Here is a 19419-nt window from a genome sequence, read left to right as displayed (position 1 = left end):
GCCTCATTCAGGTTGTTGATCTATGTTGCACACTTCTTTTTTTTTTTTTACTTTATGAGGACTGTATTGGGGGCGGGCCCCTCCCCGAGCCTGGGGCCACACCACCTCCGATGGGCTTGGTCTTGCCTCCACCTTCCTTGTACCTGTGTGTGTGCGCAAGTTGGCTGCCGTGACACTGTGAGACTTGTTCTGGGGCGCCTGACATGCCGACAAACAATCAGAGTGAAACATACACAAACACACATATGCACGCACCTCTCCCAACCTCCTACTGCTTTAAACCTCCACACGCAACTACAAAAATGCACAGGGTAAAAAAGGCATGTGAAGTAGAAGTCATTCCTTTTGGAAAATCCATCTTAACAGAGTTTCAGAACACGTTCTTGATCCACCACAAATCAGATACCAGCTGTTTACACCAATTTAAGGTGGTCAAGCTGGTTTTGAGAAATCATAAAGCTACAGACCAACTGATAACTATTTTGGACCAGCTAGAAACTAGTCTCCTTGTTCTAAAACCCAGATACCAGCTTGAACTAGATTTTCTATCAGGGGTGAGATACCTGGAGTAATCTCAACTTGGAAGAGCAGCCAACTATGCACTTACAGATATGTGCAAAACCCTGACATAAACACACACACACACGCTTGTTTTTGAGTATTTAGCCCATGATTGGATCTTGTGCACGTCTATCTCTCACCACAGTACATTTGTCAGCGAAAAAGAATGTATATATTTGGCAGCCCATCAGCAAAGACACACTCTTGTCTTCTTTCCTGCTGATCTCTGACTTTAATGAGAAGTTTTCACTTACTGCTTTGTACATGAACTGTACTGGTGCCGTTGTCCTTCCCCTTAATATTCTCTGCCACACATGTGTAATTCCCAGAATCCTCCAGCTTTGCACTGCTGATCTGAACTTTGGAAGTTTTCCTTCAAGAAGACAGACAGACAGAAACAGGAGAAAGAGTCAACGATTCCACTATAAAAAATGTAAAAAAGGAGAAACTCTCCAGAGAAACCCTCTGTATAAATTGGAGCTCACTTCGAGTCTTTAAACAGAGATAAAACGGAGACATATGACACTCTGAGAATCCCAGTGAGCTTCACATTGCTTCCACAAATGGTGAAGAACCTGACCAATGAATCAGTCCAATTATGCAAAAATCTCCTTTACCCTTAGATCATTTCTTAATATTGTCTTTACTGAAGAAGATTATTTTAAAGGCAGTTTGTTGGTCCCCATTGACTTCCATAGTGGGGAAAGAAATACTGTGGAATTCATTGTGGACCATCAGCTGTTTGATGACCAGCATTCTTCAAAATGTCTTCTTACGACATGAGGGTGGGTAAACCATGAGGAAAAAATTCATTTTGGGGTGAGCTATCCTTTTAAGTAATTATATTTTAGAGAATCTTTGAACCCACATGTTGGGAAACCAGCTTTCCCATCAGATGAGGGAGACCAACTTATAACGGCCGAGATCATTTTAAACAAATAACCCTGTTTTAAGCAAAGTTTTCATTTTTGGTGACCTATTTCTTTAATCGTGTCATTAACAATATAATAGACATGCATGCTGAAACACTTCACATTAATTACAAGGGCACTGGCAGTCTTTAGTACACTGCCCATAAGGATAAAGCTCTTGACTTATGTGAAGGTCACGATCTACACTTAGAACGTCTGCTAAATGTCTAGAACTGGAGGTTGGGTTCTGCTGGTGTGTGCCAGTGGACTTGCTGACTCACCTGCCTTTCTTGGAAATTTTGATCTGTTTGCTCTTCTTCAGTTCAGTGCCATCTTTGTACCACTTGTACTCCGGGGTGGGTTTGCCGTAGGCCTCACACCTCACAATCAGCTTGCTTCCTTCGTTCACCAACACAGGATTTTTCATGCGCCTCAGTGAGGGAGGAGCATCTGAACAACAGGGAGAAAGAAAGAATATTGTGTTATAAGAACTTAATTTAAAATCAACATGAAGTAGGGTTGATGCAGTGATGGAGCAGAAAATAAGGGAGGGACGCAGAGAGAGAAAAATCCAGAAAAGTCTTTTAGCTGGCCAGATGATGTCACCAGAGACACTGGCAGTGTGAGGCAGTTCTCTCTTCATTTCAGCTCTGAGCTCTTGCTGCTCTCAGGGATCAATGCAGCACATTTACAGCTGCATTTTGTGCTCCACTTCCCTTTTATGAACTCAACCACACACGTGGACATGCTGAAATTAAGAACAGAATTCATATGCAGTATAGGGAGTTAACTAACTACACTAGCAGCAGCACTACTAGCTTAAAGTTATAGTTCATCCAAAAAAATGAAAATACTTTCATCATTTACTTACCCTCCACTTGTATAAATACAGAAGACAATTTGATGAATGTTAAACAAACAGTTGACGGTAGCGATTGACTTCCATAATATTTAAAAATAAATACTACTGTCACCTGTTTGGTTATCAAAATTCTTCTCAGAATTAGAATTTTGAGATGAACTATCTTTTTAACATTACATATGCATAGTTTTTTTTTTAAGGTTTCCGAGTAACAAGTTAATTTTTAATAAACAAAGTAGCAGTGTTACTTGACAAAGCACTAGCCTAAACATATTTTTAAAGGGGGGGTGAAATGCTATTTCATGTATACTGAGTTTTTTACACTGTTAAAGAGTTGGATTCCCATGCTAAACATGGACAAAGTTTCAAAAATTAAGTTGTACGTTTGAAGGAGTATTTTTGTTCCCAAAATACTCCTTCCGGTTTGTCACAAGTTTCGGAAAGTTTTTTTCTAGTATGGTTCTGTGTGACATTAGATGGAGCGGAATTTCCTTATATGGGTCCTAAGGCACTTCTGCCGGAAGAGCGGGCGCTCCCGTATAGCAGAGCACAGCAGAGACATTTCACTGATAAGAGCGATTCACTGATCAGAGCGAGAGCGTCGCGAAAATTCACAAAAGAAGTGTGTTTTTGGTTGCCAGGGCAAGACAACCCTGCACAGATTACCAAAAACAACAGCATTAAGGGACCAGTGGATGGAGTTTATTTTTACAGAGCATCAATGGAGTTGTGCAAGTGTTTGTGTTTCTTCCCTGCATTTCGAAGATGCTTGTTTTACAAACAAGGCCCAGATTGACGACGGATTTGCGTATAGTTTATTTCTAAAGGATGATGCAATCCCAACGAAAAAGGGTCACGATCGTGTGTTGGAACCGCAGGCGGTGAGTAAAACTGCTTCAAATTTCTCTGCCTCCTTGTTAGTGCGTCCGCCTCCCATGCCGGAGACCCGGGTTCGAGCCCCACTCGGAGCGAGCCGTTGCTGCTGCTGCTCTCATTCAGTTTCAGCCTCGGGATCTGATTCTGGATCATAAATAAACGGCTGAATCTGACTGTAAGCCATGGTTTGTTTTGGATGATGGTTTTTCCCTCACGGTAATGTCACAGTTTCCACATGCTCTCAACACAAAAGCCTACTGGCGCTCGTGATTCTTTAGCTCCGCCCACACGTCACGCCTCCAGCCGGTCGTGTTTTTCCAGGAAAAATCGGTACAGACTATCTTTCTCTTATGAATATAATAAAATTAAAGACTTTTTGGAGTTATAAAGGATGCAGTATTACTCTATAGGTACTCAAGATTAACAGGATATTGAGTGAAAACGAGCATTTCACCCCCCCTTTAAATGTCGTGTTGTGTTGCGCACAAACTGAGGAAATAAACAGATGTGCTCTCCTAAATGGTCCTTTCTCATGTTTAGTGTTCGAAAGTCAGATTCATTTTTAGAGAATTGGTTTAGGCAGTCCTCTCTGTCGAAGCTTTTATATGTCCAATTCATTCAAGTGAATTTGTTTGCGCTAAAGATCTCTCTCAATGCCATAAAGCATAAGAATGGCTGATTCATTTTAGTGAATTGGCTCATACTAAGTAGTTCTGTCAAAGTGTTAATACGTCGGATTCAAATCGGATTCAAAACGCTACAACTCTAAGGGCCCTATCTTGCACCCAGCGCAATTGACTTTGTACACCGACGCATGTGTCATTCCTATTTTGCACCCGCGCAAAGCGCGCTTTTCCCTCCACAGAAGCACGTCGCTAAACTAGTGAATGAACTTGCGCTCCCTGGGCGGTTCAGCGCAAAAAAGGAGGCGTGTTCCGGCGCAAACAATCCCTGGTGCTATTTTGCTGTACCATTAAACAATTGCGCCACTGACCAGAAAAAAACTAGTCTAAAGTCAGTGGCGCGTTGCGCGTTGTTCATTATGCTATTTTAAGGGCGCATGCTTGACCATAATGTATAGCGTGCACAACGCGCATACACTTTGCTCATGTAATCTTTACACTTAAAAAAAAATATTAACACATGAGATGACGGAAATCATTGTGGTGTGCCACGAAGATGTGAAAAAATAGGCATAAATCTAGCTTACAAATTATTCAGGCTAATTGTAGTAATTAAGGATCAGACCTGTTTGAGGTCATATATGTATTTAAGGACATCTGACAAATTGGTTTGTCCGTCAAGAACCAGGAAAAAAAATCGATGAAACAATTGTGGCTATTTCCTCCCACGCCTGTTTAACCGACGCTATTTTGGGTGGGTTTCTCCCATCCCCATACAACACAACTTCTCTGTCTTTCACTGCTCTTACAAGAACATCAGTCTCCTCGGCTGTAAACCGCTCCTGGCGTGCGCCTGGTAAATACGCCATAATAATAGCAATCCATAATGGAACTTGCGCACCTGCTTTTAAAGGGAATGTTGGATGACGCTCTGATTGGTTTATTTCACGTTACGCCCAAACCACACCTATGAATAATGAAGCTGCTTCAGACCAACCCATTTTAGATTTGCGCCGGGCGCAAGAGCCATTTATCCCGCCTGGAAAATAGCAAGAGCGCCGAGACCCGCCCACAAAGTTACTTGCGCTTCGCGCTTTGACACTTGCGTTTCAGATCGTTAAAATAGGGCCCTAAATGTTTCTCTCTCTTTGATAGGAAGCGTTGGAGATTTCAGTTCGGTTCATACTAAAGTAATATAAAGTAATAATAAAGTAGTGTGTATTCGAGTTTATAGTTGTTTGTCTTTTATTTGATTGTTCAAGCATTGTTTTGTGCCAAAAATAGTCTACTGCTCTAAATAAAAAAACAATTAGTTATAAATGTAAAAAGATAATGACCACATTAGTAGTCTAAATTAACTACTTTGTTTCAAATCAACAGTATTTGTCTCACTATTCAAGGAAATCCTAGAAATTAGGGTTGTTATTATTCACGATTTGGTGACTTCATCTTATAACTTATTAGCTAAACTTACTCTACAGAACAAAATCCAATCCAGAGACTTTAAGTCCCAATCAATCTTCTAGAATTAGAAAATGACCTTGAATATATTTGTTTTGAAAACGCATGTCGTCAGACCACCAATGTTCGAGAAGAAAGCAGAGAGACTTAGCTTGTCTTTAACACATATTTTGAAATGATGCCTTGATAAAGCCTAAAGAGACACCCAATCTAAGACAACAGTCAAAACACCGACAGAGTGGAGTACAACAGCGCTGAAAGGAGGTGAATTTACATGTGGGCCGCCACATGCCCAGACGCTGTCATGCATAGTCACTCAGGAAATGCATCATGCGATTAATGTAGACTCAGACAGCAATCACAAGGCTTCAAAGAGTTGCGGTTCCACATCCAAAGGGCAGAACTGGGCGATGCTTTTTGGCTGTACCGTACTGTCCTGGATGAGAGAAGGGTGCATGCTGCCCCAAGGCTTGGGCAGGAGTTGATGTAACTCTTTGGGCCTTCCCAAAGTGAATCCATGGAGGCACTTAACACTTTTACAATGGCTGTCTCTTTATTACTTGAAAACGCACCTGATCAATACCCAATTAAAGCCTTAAGCTTTTATTGCAAACGATGGCAAGCATCAAAAAATAAACACAAAAGCATTAACATCAATTAGAATCTTGACAGAGGTTTTTTTTAAATAACCAACAGTCATCCTAATTTTGGAACTACTGTCCCACTTCTGTCCCAGTAAAGGCAGCCGTTTTATCCGAACGTCTGCTTTCATGGCTGAATGATGCAGTCTGTTCTGATGTTGCGTAGCTCGAAGTAACATGACAGTCTCTGGCACAATGTTTGGATTGTACTGTCAGTCGAATAACGTCTCAGGTTTCCCATGACAGCCTCTAGTGATGCGCATTCTCTCAGAAAAACCGCCAAGTGTCCGTTCGATGTGGTTCTGCTCCACACCATTTAATGCTCTCTGCTGTCGTTACCCCTCAGAGGCCATTAGACTGATGGGATACAGTGTGCCAGCAACGCGATTCTTTGTACAAATATTTAAAGACACTTTAATCTCCCTGTATATTTGTGCTGAATGAAACCATACTGATTAATCGCCTGAAAACCTCTTGAAGTCAATAAGCACAGTTTTCTTTTAATTAAACAGAAAAGTTAAAGATGTTTAATGACGAAACAAACATCAACACTGACTGTGAAAAAAAGAAAATGTCTTTGGAGTTGGATTTCATGATACTCAACAGAAAGTCACATGAAAAAACAAACTGAAAATGTTGTTGTCTGAGCCTTTATGAGAACTAAACCAATTTTATTATGTAAGGCCTAAGGCCTTTTTTTCTCACCCTTAGCTCAGGGCACCTGCATCATTACTCAGCATGAATTTGGATTGACTGTTTTGTGCAACACAGCTTATGTTGAATTCAAGCCGAATTCAAGTGTGTGTTTTGCATTACACACTGCACTCGTTAATGTGACTTTACTGAAGAAAGTGTGAGTAACTGATGCATACTTGAGCATAACACCTAAGTAGGTTCCTTAGGGGCCGAATCGGGTGTTGAGGAGGTCGCAGTTATGCATATGACATGTATGTGATGGTTCTGTGGAGAATGACTGACATGAGGCATCTTGTTCCGAGTTGCTTTTGTAAATGCAGGGTGATACTTGTTCAGATAAGAAGGGTGGGGTGTCTGATTTGTACGCTTCATGTTTTCCCAACTCCAGAGTAATACTCTGAGCTTAATACAGTCATGCTCCATGACAGAGTCATTCTAGAGTATTCAACCTCATAAAGAAGATCAAACAGATGTATGGGGTTTATTAAACTAGGCGCTGAAAACCGTCAGATCATACTTAAATGGCAAGTCATAACTAATGCCACATGTGCGTGATATATCAAGCATTATCATGTCTCAATTTGAAGAAGAATAAAGCACTACGCAGCTTGAATAATAACCAACAGGGATGGAAAACCATTATTCTTAGCGTTTATTACTCACTTAACAGCAATGCGGCTTCTGCTACAGTTTGTTTGCACTTCCTGAGCATGTAGATTATTTCTCCATACCACCCCTCAGGTAGCGTATTTCATCAAAGCTCTAACACAACTGTCACACTTTTACAAGACGCATGACACTGTCTCAGTGGCCCTGCCTGTAATTCAGAAGTGGCTTGGAAATGCATAACCTGAGGGACAGTGCCAAAGCTCAGTTTAAGCTGGCGAAATCATCCTGTGGTTAGGAGAAAGGAGAGGATTATGGAAAAAAAAACTATAAACCGCACAATCTTCGCTATCAAGCCTCGGCACAAATCACAGTTATTTCGCCTTCCCGCTGTTTCCAAGGAAGCGAACGTTTATTTACACTTTCATGTTATGACACATATCTTGTTTGGATACATAGTTTCAGTATTCCAAGAAAATTCCTCACGCAATAGCTGTCAGAATAAGGTGCAACATTGTGCTGAAGGTTTATGTTTTACACACGGGTGTGTGGCATGTGTATGTTTTTGATTCAAAAACAATCCCCTATTTATTTTTTTTTATTTATTTTTTTTAGTTTTAAGCATTATTATACAGCTATGTTTTAGGAAATATAGTTTCTGATGAAAGTCCTGAAGAAAATCAGCCAACATAAATGTAACTAGTGTTATACTATATATATATATATATATATATATATGTGTGTGTATGTATAGTTGTTATCATTATTGTTATTAATAAGATATTTCCTTATTGCAGTTGCTTTCGGTTTTAAAAAAACTAAAAAAGCAAACCCCTTTCATCCATACTGATTATACGTGTGTGTGTTAAAGTCTTTTTCTCTTTCTAAGTTTTTTTGGCAAAGTGAGTACATTAAATAATATCAAACAGCTTTGCATATCATTATGAAACTGCTGTTAAAATAGAGTTGCAACCTCAACTGCAATTGAGCAAGCATGTGCTTGGTATAAAACAGCCACATAAACCTCAATTCATCAAGACATATTTCACAACAGAGAAAGATCCTTGTGAAATGGAATTTGGCTCTTTATTTTTCCTTTCATATGACAATGCTAAAGTAATCGCTAACATACTGAATAAATATTCTGGGGGAATTCAGTAAGAAGGAACGGCAAGCATCATCTGCTGTTTAAGCACCTGGCTCACTCAAGGAATTACGCAAATATTTTATGCAAAAATTCAGTGGTGAACATATACTGCATGGCACAAGGTCTTTTCCCCTCCAGAGGATGCAGAAAACCACCACAGATTGGCATAATTTACCGGTACTGTACTGCATTCTTGCACAACTGGGATGCAGACATATGGAAATGTGCTTTGAAATGCAGACAACACAATTGTGCCTGTTCTTCGTCATTTGATCAACATTTAATATTCTGCTGCCTAATTCAACACTGTAATACAATTTTATATCCCATCAGTAATAGTTTGACATTTATCTCACTAAACAAATAAAGTTTGGTGAATAAGGATCAGTGTTAGGGAACGTTACTTTTAAAAGTAATGTATAACAATATTGCTTTATACCCCAAAAAAGTAACTACCGTATTTTTCGGACTATAAGTCGCACCTGAGTATAAGTCGCAGCAGTCCAAAAATACGTCATGATGATGAAAAAAACATATATAAGTCGCACTGGACTATAAGTCGCATTTATTTTTAACCAAGAACCAAGCGCTCTATGTTTTCAGTGTAGACTACAGGAGCACTGAGGAGCATAGAGCGCCCTCTGGCGGCTGTAGACGTTAATGTTTTATATTGGTTCATTTCTCTTGGTTCATTTCTCGGTTCATGTCAAATTAATTTTGATAAATAAGTCGCACCTGAATATAAGTCGCAGGACCAGCCAAACTATGAAAAAAGTGTGACTTATAGTCCGGAAAATACGGTAATTGCATTACTATTTGCTATGTGTTACATTACTTTTGCATTACTTTGTCTCATCTGGGCTGGGCTTGTTTGTTTGTTTTAATATAAAAAAAAGTTATATTTTTGGCAAACGTAAAAGTACATTTACATCAAAAGTAAAATAAGTAAACGGCATAAAACAGACCCGTCTGATGTGCTGATGTATTGCAGTTCAACACTTTTACTTCAGCAATCGAACACATGTGATATGAATTCAACAAAAGCAGTGTTTACCTAAAGCCATTTTTGCTTATTCATATTGTTAAATTGGATCATCGAAGGTCAGCAGCAAAGACACTGGTTAACAAATTGGAATTAAGTACTTACAGGATATTTGTGTTATTTAACATTTAATTATTGCAGGTTTGCGTCATATTCTGAGTTTGTCTTTCACTGTTTTTTTTTTTAATATATATATATATATATATATATATATATATATATATATATATATATATATATAATTTTGAGTGCAAGAGAGATGAGTAAATGCATGTTCACATTTAGTCTAGATCTACAGCAACCATAATGTTTACATTATGCGCATAAAACGCCTCTCAAGAGAGAGAGCGGTCAGTCAATAAATAGGAAAACAAAGTATTTTAAAAGACGGAATTTAAAATTACATTTAAAAAAATTTGATTCCGATATTTTCTTGTAAATTAAATATAGTTACTTAAATAGTTACTTGAAAAAATTTAATGTAATCTGATTACAAATTTCACGTTACTTGTAATGCATTACCCCCAAAACTGATTCCACGAGTTTGTGCCTATATAATCTTAACATTAGTGGTAAACAGATTTGACTTGATGTTTGCAGAGGAGGGCTCAGAGAGACTATTCTACTCGAGCTCCGCTAACGCCCTCTATAGACAGAAAGATAAATATGTATAAAAAGGTGGAGATGGGGAGGAGGAGGGATGCAAGAACTAACAATGGAAGAGTTAAGAGACTGGTTTTTATACTTGGATATTAACTGGAAGATTAGATTGGCGAACTCCTCCCAAAATAACATGAATAACTTCACAAGGAGTTATCTATACTAAACCAAATTTACATTAAAGAAATGCCGTTTATGCTGAAATGTCAATGCAGTCAGTTGATTTTGAAACAATGCATTTAAAAGGTTATTGAACAAAATTCTATATGTACTGAACTACCACACAAAAAAGTGACAAGATCATGTACTTAAATTTATCCCTCAAATCTGAACAATTTTGACAAAATGCTTACTTTACAAGTAAAGAAGGTGCTCCTTCTTTTGTGCCAAACATGATCCTAAAATACTTTAACATCCTCATCCATTTTAGAAACAGAAACACTTCTGAATGCTAAAATGGTACACAAATAAACAATGCAAAGCAAAAACGTCCTGTCATGGGAATCCCCAACATGTCCAGTATATTTCCTCACATGGGGATATACCTTTTGTACAAGTAGCATGTTCCAGCTCTTACCCACACGCACACACGATTCACATGTACTCATTGTTATAGATAGCAAAGCCTGTTTTTGAGGAACATTAAATATCCATAGCCTGAGGAGATATTGTGCTCTCTCTTGCGGCTTAACAAGATGTGTGATTCAACCGTCATGAACAGCCATGGCCAACGTGTCGCCCGTATGTTCCCGATCAGATAAGATTCACCAGAGTTATAATATCCAAAATAAGAATCATATGTAAATATATGATTCATCACATAAAACCCCTGTTATGTTTCCCTCTTCCTCCCTTAAACACGTAATATAAACAAGATAAGACCAACTTTAAAATTATCACTGAAAATCTGAAGAGACCTGAAGAGAAAATGTAGAACGTGCTCAGGTCTCAGCAGTTCCTATCTTGCCACAAATATTTTTAAAGACTAAATAAAATCAACTGTTATGTAGAGCTCACAGTCAAAAAAAAAAACTGAGCAGGATATCTGTGTCGACATATCCAGAAACACGATTTCCAGATATTCTGGTGTATAAAATAAAAATGCGGTTTATCACTCAGACACAATGACAGAAAGCCATATGCATGTGTGGTCCTGGCAATTGGTTTCATTGCGCGTATGCCAAATATAGCCGTATGTTAGCACAATCAATCACTTCAAAAATGTGTGTATAGTTTATAGTCCTTTTGGTTGTTTTTTAAATAGATCACAGTGTAAAGCATGCCATTTCTGGCATGCCATCCGTATTCTGTGATTCCGTAAGCACTTTGTTAAGTCACTCATGATTCCCGCTTTTCTTTCATGTCATTTCAAAATCAGAACTGAGCTAAATCAGGACCCGGTTAAATTTAGCAAGAAGGTATAGTGTAAACTAAACCAGAGTAACACCGCTACACACAGGGTTAACAAATATCTTTCTCAAGAGGCACTGTCTAAAACTTCTCCTGGACACTTTTTTTTTTTTTTTTTCAGAGCTCCGCTTTGTTTCCGTAGACCCAGCACAGGTGATTAACTTCGCCCTGAGAAACTGTTCTTCTGTACCACATCACACACACTTTTACGTATATCTGTGGTCACAGGCAGGTGAGAAAACCACAGTCTATACAATGTTATGTTTTACACAAGTACAAGCACAAGCACACTATGTTAAATTACACCTGTGTTAGTATTGTGAGGTCAAGCGTGTTAAACAACAGAAACTGGGACCGCATAAAAGCTAGGCAACACAATACTCTCTCTTTCGGAGTCCCCTTCAGATCAAGCCTCGGGGCACACAGGGTATGGAACACCAACCTCGAGAGATCGGACACTGAAAGACTCAGACATGTCTGTAAATGAATGAGAAGTGGGGGGTAGAAGGTATTGGAGATAGAAAGACACAAAACTGTGCCTCCTTGTCTACACCCGGTAATGTAATTGAGGAGTTTCATACCAAGGTGAATCTCCTAAGGAACTCTGAATGGAGACTCAGGTTTGAATCCCGACTTAACATACCATCAATTTCTTTTTAAACTGAACTGACAACCAGAATTAATGCATATTGGTTGGATTAAAAAGAGCAGCTTTGACAATTCCTAATAGCTCCTTTAGTACACACTAGAAAATAGTTCGTTTTTTGATCATGGACTAATGACAGAATTGTGAGGTTTAGAGTAAATTTGCATGGACTGAATATATTTAGACATGTGAATGGGTGGCTTCAGTTACAGCGTTTTATACAATCTATTTTTTTTTACAATGTGCAACTTAAATAAAATACATTTCACTCAAAAAATCTTTGAGACCTTTGCCAATACATTTCACTCAAAAAATCTTTGAGACCTTTGCCACCTGGAAGGGATATAATGCCCCTGGGAACAGGGGAAAGATGGGAGCCATCTATGAAAAGGGTGAATCATCCCATCATAAACTAGCGCAATAGGGTATGTGACTTTCCCACTGTGTCTCCCTCCTTGACCTCAGTTACAGACTGCAGTGACAAGCCATGACTTGCAGCAGTTTAGAGTGAAGGAGAAGGTGCTTATGATCTTCAGCCCCCATTCAAGACAATCTAAGCCATGAAGTTTAAAAAGGTTTCACAGCAACAACCATCTCCCTGAAGTGCAATCCAGTGGAGAAACCGTGTGGCAGCCACTTGCAGAAGAGTAGAGACTTAACACCGGCACAGAAATGTGAACAAGTCCTTTAAAAGTACTTGAGGAATGAGAGCCTATGGGAGGCAGCTCACAACTGAGCCGAATCTCGGCAGCAATGCAGGCTCGTTAGGCGACAATATGCAGAAATCAGGTGAGTGGTGTAGTTGAGAGTGCTGGGAAAAGCCGTTAGCGCTTGTGACATAAGAAACTGGAGTAGGAGTTTAGGGCTTTCGCTTGCACGCAAAACACATATTAATGCAACAATTGTGTACCTACGCCACAAAGGCTAGATATGCTGCTACACGTTGACTGCTTTAGGAAGTCCACCTGTGTGACAAACACATGCAGCAAGCTTTGACAAGACAGCGAAAGAGATTCTTTCACGTCTCACACCCCAGAACCCCCTCCTGCCACAGTCACACACACCTTGCATATGTTTTCTATTTACCTTCAGTGGGATCTATGTACTCCTTGCGTCCTTTCTTTCCTCCTCTTTTTTTCCCATTCCGTTCCCTCTTCTTACCCTCTGACATTGTGCCAGTACCAAAACAAGAGTGAAAAATGTAAATCCACAATGGAAAGGAAATACAAGTAGTCCTATGGGGAGTGTGACTGGCGCACTTGAGACTCTGAACTTGTCAGAGAGTTTGGGCTCCTATATACACTCACTCTCTCACATCACACAAGAAACACCTACTTGCAGCATGGTGAAAGAGAGAGAGAGAAAATAGAGAAGCGAAGACAGTGGAAAAGAGAGAGAGGGAGAGAGAAGGGGAGGGGAAGAAAGGGAGGGAGCAAAGGGAGGCATTTCCCATCCATGTCAAGCAATTAACTATTCACTGTCTGGATCTTTCAGATCTTTCAGTGTCTTCCGGGCCCTGGAGCTGGTGCTTGGAGACAACACAGTGCTAAGGCATTCCTGGCTCACCTGCACCTCTTGGCTCTGTCCCTTTCTACCGCTGTCCTGCATTCTCAGGGCAGCAGGAGCTTCAGCTGTTCTGTTAAGCTGACCCCTGGCTGATCTCTCCCCCACACACTGCTCTAGCACTATTGGAGACAAAACCCTTATATCAATGTTTGATATCTGAAAAAATTATGCATGTGCGACATGACACAAAACAATTCTTCTGTTCTCTCTCTCTTTAGTGTCCCTCTCTGCCTCTCCTGCTCTCTTTCTCATCCTCTACTGTAAACGAGTTATAACACGTTTCTGATAGTGTCGCTCCCTGCTAGTGTCGTCAGGAATCCCAGCAGTGAGCACGCAATCCCAGGCTCTGAACCTAGTGAGAGCACAGAAAACATAATGCCACAAAGCTATACCTCCAATGCCTGTGCAGCAGGTACAAGAGAGGGGGATAATTAAAGAAAGAGAGAACAAAAGAAAGAAAAGAAAGGAAACAGACAGATTCCCGTATTTCCTTTTTGTTTCTGTCTGTTTCTTTTCTTTTTTTTCAGGGAAGGAAGAAAGAAAGAAAGAAAGAAAGAAACATATGATAGATATGATATGAAGGCTATTAGAAAATAATAGAGGAAGAATTTAAGAAAAGGCGGTAAAAAAAGGATCCTATATTCTTCATGACAACAGAAAAAGAAAGAAAGACAAAGAGAAAAACGAAAACAAAATATAGCTACAAGCAGCAATTACGGGGCCAAGCACTACAAGAAGCCAGCATCAGACCAACTGCAGCGATGAGTAGGCTAATTAAAACCATTTTAAAGATTACTTTAGTCAAAATGGCTTGAAAAAAAAATCATAAATACAAACAATAAAATATGATTTAATGGCTTATCGCTGTATGCTGGTGTGTTCTGTTAATTGACACTGGCACACACAGAGTTTGGTGTCAATATGTCAAAGCTTTGCAGACATACATCCTCAGATGCAGTTTGGCATCAAGTCTCAAATCTGTTGTGGTGCTATACAAAAACAGTTTTGTGTATTTGTCTGCCCATTCTGAAAATGATCTGACTTGATTTTGGGTGAAAATCGGACCAACGGTCTTGAAGGATTTTTAAAAAGTATGTTTTCAACATAAATCAAAATGGCGGACAGGAAGTTTGGCCGACTATGGTAAAATGGGTCTCTATGATCTCGGCATGACCCAAGGAATGTTTGAGACCAGTTTGATTACAATAGGCTAATGCAATCAAACATTATAAGCATTTTCGGAAATTTCACAATTAATAGTTAATGAATGGTTTACTACTCATTACCATTGAATGGTTTACTACTCATGACCAATGAATGGTTTACTACTCATGACCAATAGGTAGCACTGTTACTAAACTGATGTGAGTGAGAGGTAACAATGGCACATAGGAATTTTCTTTCCATCTTTCCAGCAAATTCATTGGTATGCTAAACAAAAACTGCTTTGTATATCGACACGTAATCCATACATTTTTGCCAGTTTGGTGATGAAAGATGATGATTCAAGTCAAATTTGGTGAAAATTGGTCTAATGGTTTAGGACAGTGCTTCTCAGACTCAGGACCCGCATCCATTTCGTTTTTCAAGAGCACTAATTATATTTCCTACTTTGATAAACGCATGTTAAACTTGTAAATAATTTATTTTTTACATTTTTTTTTTTTTGAGATTGTCTAAAATGAAAGTGCAGGCAAGATATATCTTTTCTTTCATGGCATGACATCTAGTGAGCGTATGACGTTTGACATAAACGGGTGACATTTCACCGCTAATATGAGTATTTTTTTCTTTTCTTTTTAAAAATATTTATTATCACTTAGATTATGGTCATCTGACTAATAGCAGTGCCCAGTGTTTACCATACATTAAATTATTTGTGACAGCCCATCACAATATCAAAACTGACTGCCACAAATAGATTTTCCAAAAGGCTTATGTTTAGTTGAATAAACTGAGCCCTGCATGTTTAAAAAATAAAACGCAGCTTAGGTGTTTTTATGTGACTGTATTTTTGAAAAGAACTGACCGTCTTCAGAAAAGTTTCGATGTCATTTTCATTGACATCGTCTTTCCTGTAATGCCTGATAAAGTAGTATTTGTTAGCACAGAGCTAATTTGATTACAGTCGTTACCGGGGAAACAGCTATATAGCTTCTGCTCCAACAGCGCCTCCTGCTGGCAGAGAATGAATTTGCATTTGCAAGTCTGTGGGAAACACTGGTCTGTCAGCAAACATAAACAAAAAGCATGTTTCAGAACAGTTTTGATTAGGTGCTTAAGTTTTGAGCCATGTATTATTACTATGAATTAGGCTAATACTATTACCATCTTGTGCCCTGTAATAATAATTTACTCAAACTCTCTTTTATAAGATAAAGGGGGAAAAAAGAGAAAACCGTTCCAAACATATCAGCCATAAAATTCAGCATCACTGGCCATTGGATACCCTGATTTCATATCAACATCGGCCAGAGAGAAACTCTTATCAGTCAACCTCTATTAAATTAATTGTTTTGCCACTTTTGCACCATTTTTGATAAAATATAGAATGCAAAGGGAACTTTATTTTTTCAACAAATTAATGTTTATTTGTTATGCATGCTATGTATGTTTATTAAAATCAAGTTTTGTAATAACCAATTGTTCCAGTCCGGACCTTTGACACAAAATTCAGATTTGAACATTTCAGTGTAGACTTTGAGAACCCCTGGTCTAGGAGGAATTTGAAAATGTAGGTTTTCAACATGAATCAAAATGGCAGACAGAAAGTTTGGTCAATTATGGCAAAATTGGTATCAATGTTCTCGGCATGATCCAAGGAATCTATCAACATCAGCCTCATTACAATGAGCTAATGTAAACAAATGTCATTAGCAATTTTAGAAATGTCAATACTTTTTTAGTACCATCAGGGCATGGTGCCGAAGACACATACAGAGTTTCATAACGATATTTGTTCAAAGCGTTCGTAAAATATAGCACTTATGGTGAGTCGGTGGCCTCCCCCTAATTTTGATCGTCACCCTGTCCCTTAAACGCCACCCTTCACCAGGCTCCCGACAGGAGTGGTTATGTAACCTTGTGTGGAGAACCATATAGTAGTTTGATTTTATTCTGTTCCATCTCTAGTATTGATTTTATTCTGTTCCATCTCTAGTGCGTACGTACCTTCAGTGCCTGGCCCCTAAAAAGAAAACAAGGAAGGAAGGATGGAAAGGAAGGAAGGAAGGTAAAATATATAATGGGTGTAAGGATGAAAAAATAAGCAACCATAGCAAGAAAACAAGCAGGATGGAAAAGGGAGGAGGAAAGGAGGTAAGGGAAAAGGAAAGGTTAGGGGAAAAAAAAGACAGGACGAAAAGAATGAATGAACAAAAGATGGAAGAGAGAAAGGATAATAAAAAGAAAGAAAGAAAAAACATAAAATGTGAATAAATCTGGAATAAACCTAGCAGTCCCACATGGACAGTTTTTAAGGGTCCATCCAAAAGCTTGGGACACTGGTTGGCAGGAATCCAGTCACATGATTCTTGAGATGAAAATATCAGAGGCCATCATGAATAAAACACTGCGTCAACATCACTCCATTTCCATCATCTTTCACCCTCCAAAAAATATGACTAGGAAGGAATAGAAGTTAAACTGGAAAAACAGTTCAACTGCCATTTATATGACACCAGCATTGTAATGAAAGAGTGTAGAAGAACATGGCTGAATTCTACAATGTGCAGCAAACAAGCTCCACATACAGTACAATTAATTACAATTCATTTCAGTCTTTTATCCTTTATGACTAACACTGATAAGTTTCCTATGAATTATGAGCTTCATAGCATACAAGTTATGTCATGTCAGGGACCATATGAAATTCAATTTTGAAATAACATACAATGATTATACGCTTAAGAATTAATATTTTAGAAGACTGTCACATGTTTCACTTCAATCAAAGGGTGAGCGCTAAGACCAGATAACATTAATGCTGGCGGCAGTGTTACAGGTTCAACTCCGTATAATTGAATGTTGAATTTTTGTGCCTCTAAGCAAGGCACTAAAGCTCAGATAAGAGCCGTGAGATACAGTATCAAAAGTGTCTTCATAAGGGTTTCCTCCAAACAACCTTGTATCACCGTTTTCATCGAGCAAGATTCACCAAGACCAAAATCTGTCTGACATGATGTCATTCTGTAAACAAACCTCTATTCATAATAATGCAACAATGTATCCTATCATCATCACAAAAAAAAAAAAAAAACATCATAGAACCAGCACCTTGATCCCAAAAATAGAGGCATTTTGTAATTCCATCGCCACCACAGAGTAGAGTAACATTTCATCAATACAAGATAGACGGTTGGGGTTACGCCAAAACCCAAGCAAGATTGGAAGAAACTAGAACATTAAAAAGATGTTGACAAGATTGAAAGCATGACAGAGGATATGGAAGATTACGTGCCATACGAAGTGAGTCACAACACGTTCTGTGGAATTGAGACCTCACCACGGGGCATCTCGTGACTCTAACCTCCTTGGAGCCATGTCATCATTTACCTGGTGGAAGTGTGTGTGTGTGTGTGTGTGTGTGAGACCAAGGGGGCGGGAACTGGCATGTCTCAACACATGCAGTGTAACCTCCACTTTAGAGAAGATCAAAGTGTCACATTGTAGGCATAAACAGTGTGTGTGTTCATGTGTGGAAGTGCTTCCCTCATGACAGCTCTTTGCGGTGAGTGAATCTGTCAACAATAATAACACTGAGAGGGATTTGTGGGTCACCCTACCCTCGTTACCAGGCATGATGGGACTTGTTACCTGAACTGTGCTCTTCTCTCCGGCACCTATGCATGTATACATACATATGCAGTGAAATCTACAGGTATCCAAATACAGTTGCTGCTCATTCAGAGGGGAACTCCCTTAAAAGATTGCTTCCTCCAAGAAATGCAGTAAGGCTCCTGCATTAGATTGCCCTACCATACTGCAGAGGTGAATGCGCTGCATTTACACAGGTATTGAGCATTTCTGGTGGGCGGGCTGACATCACGTGATACAATACCACCAGTGCTATGTTGCAATATGCTATTACAAAGAGTTGTGGAACAAAAGGAGAAGAAAGGGAAAAAATTGGGTGTATCAGCGACTTGTTCTGCTTTATTTTTGCTGTGAACCACCCACCTGGCAAGAAGCACGAAGCCCTCTAGCTCAAGGTGAAATTAAAGACTGTGGTGTGACATGGACGTGTTGCTCAATGTAATAACAGCCATTCAAACTAAAACAATAGATATAGGAGACAATACTCAAAAATGGGCTACTGGTCTTGCTTTCCCACTTCTATTCTGTCTTTAGGTCTCTTTCCATCCTTTTCCCTCTCTCCGTTCTTAAGCGTTCCTCTTTTTTATCCATTACATAGCATCTGTTGTTTCTCAACATCGGTTGCCCCTAGGCATTCGCTGCTCTGATCGGGTGGGTGGGGATCCCTGACATTAAAAGTAAATAAAAAGAACATGAAGCCACCCCCTTAAAAGTCCTGGATTGGACTCTTCTGGATCTCTCCTACTCCTGTACCGTCACCAGGTCCCATCTATCCAATTTGCTGCACCCCCTCTTAACTTCCTTAAAGATCACACCAGATAAGTGTAGCCCACCTCCCCCTCTACCAGCCTCCTGCTGTACCTGCACACCATCACACATATACACCGCCCCGAGAC

General features: G+C 39.3%; 1 protein-coding gene across 9 annotated transcripts in view; it reads right to left on the bottom strand.

Moving 5' to 3' along the window:
* The window catches only part of nrg2a (neuregulin 2a), a 91700-nt gene that overhangs the window by 39354 nt on the left and 32927 nt on the right, over window positions 1-19419 (bottom strand). For 8 of the 9 annotated variants that reach the window (XM_026195924.1, XM_026195923.1, XM_026195916.1 and 5 more), the window contains exons 2-3: window positions 1754-1922; window positions 816-934 (exon numbers count right to left, since the gene is read on the bottom strand). In XM_026195924.1, the coding sequence (XP_026051709.1) occupies window positions 816-934; window positions 1754-1922 (288 nt within the window). Of the gene's footprint in view, window positions 1-815; window positions 935-1753; window positions 1923-13228; window positions 13847-19419 lie in introns of those variants that run through there. The other variant, XM_026195922.1, reaches the window with a different exon arrangement.

The sequence above is a fragment of the Carassius auratus genome, chromosome 21 (assembly GCF_003368295.1).
Source record: "Carassius auratus strain Wakin chromosome 21, ASM336829v1, whole genome shotgun sequence".
Classification (NCBI taxonomy): Eukaryota; Metazoa; Chordata; class Actinopteri; order Cypriniformes; family Cyprinidae; genus Carassius; species Carassius auratus.
Note: the sequence above shows the minus strand (reverse complement) of the source record. Positions and strands in the feature narration are given on the sequence as shown.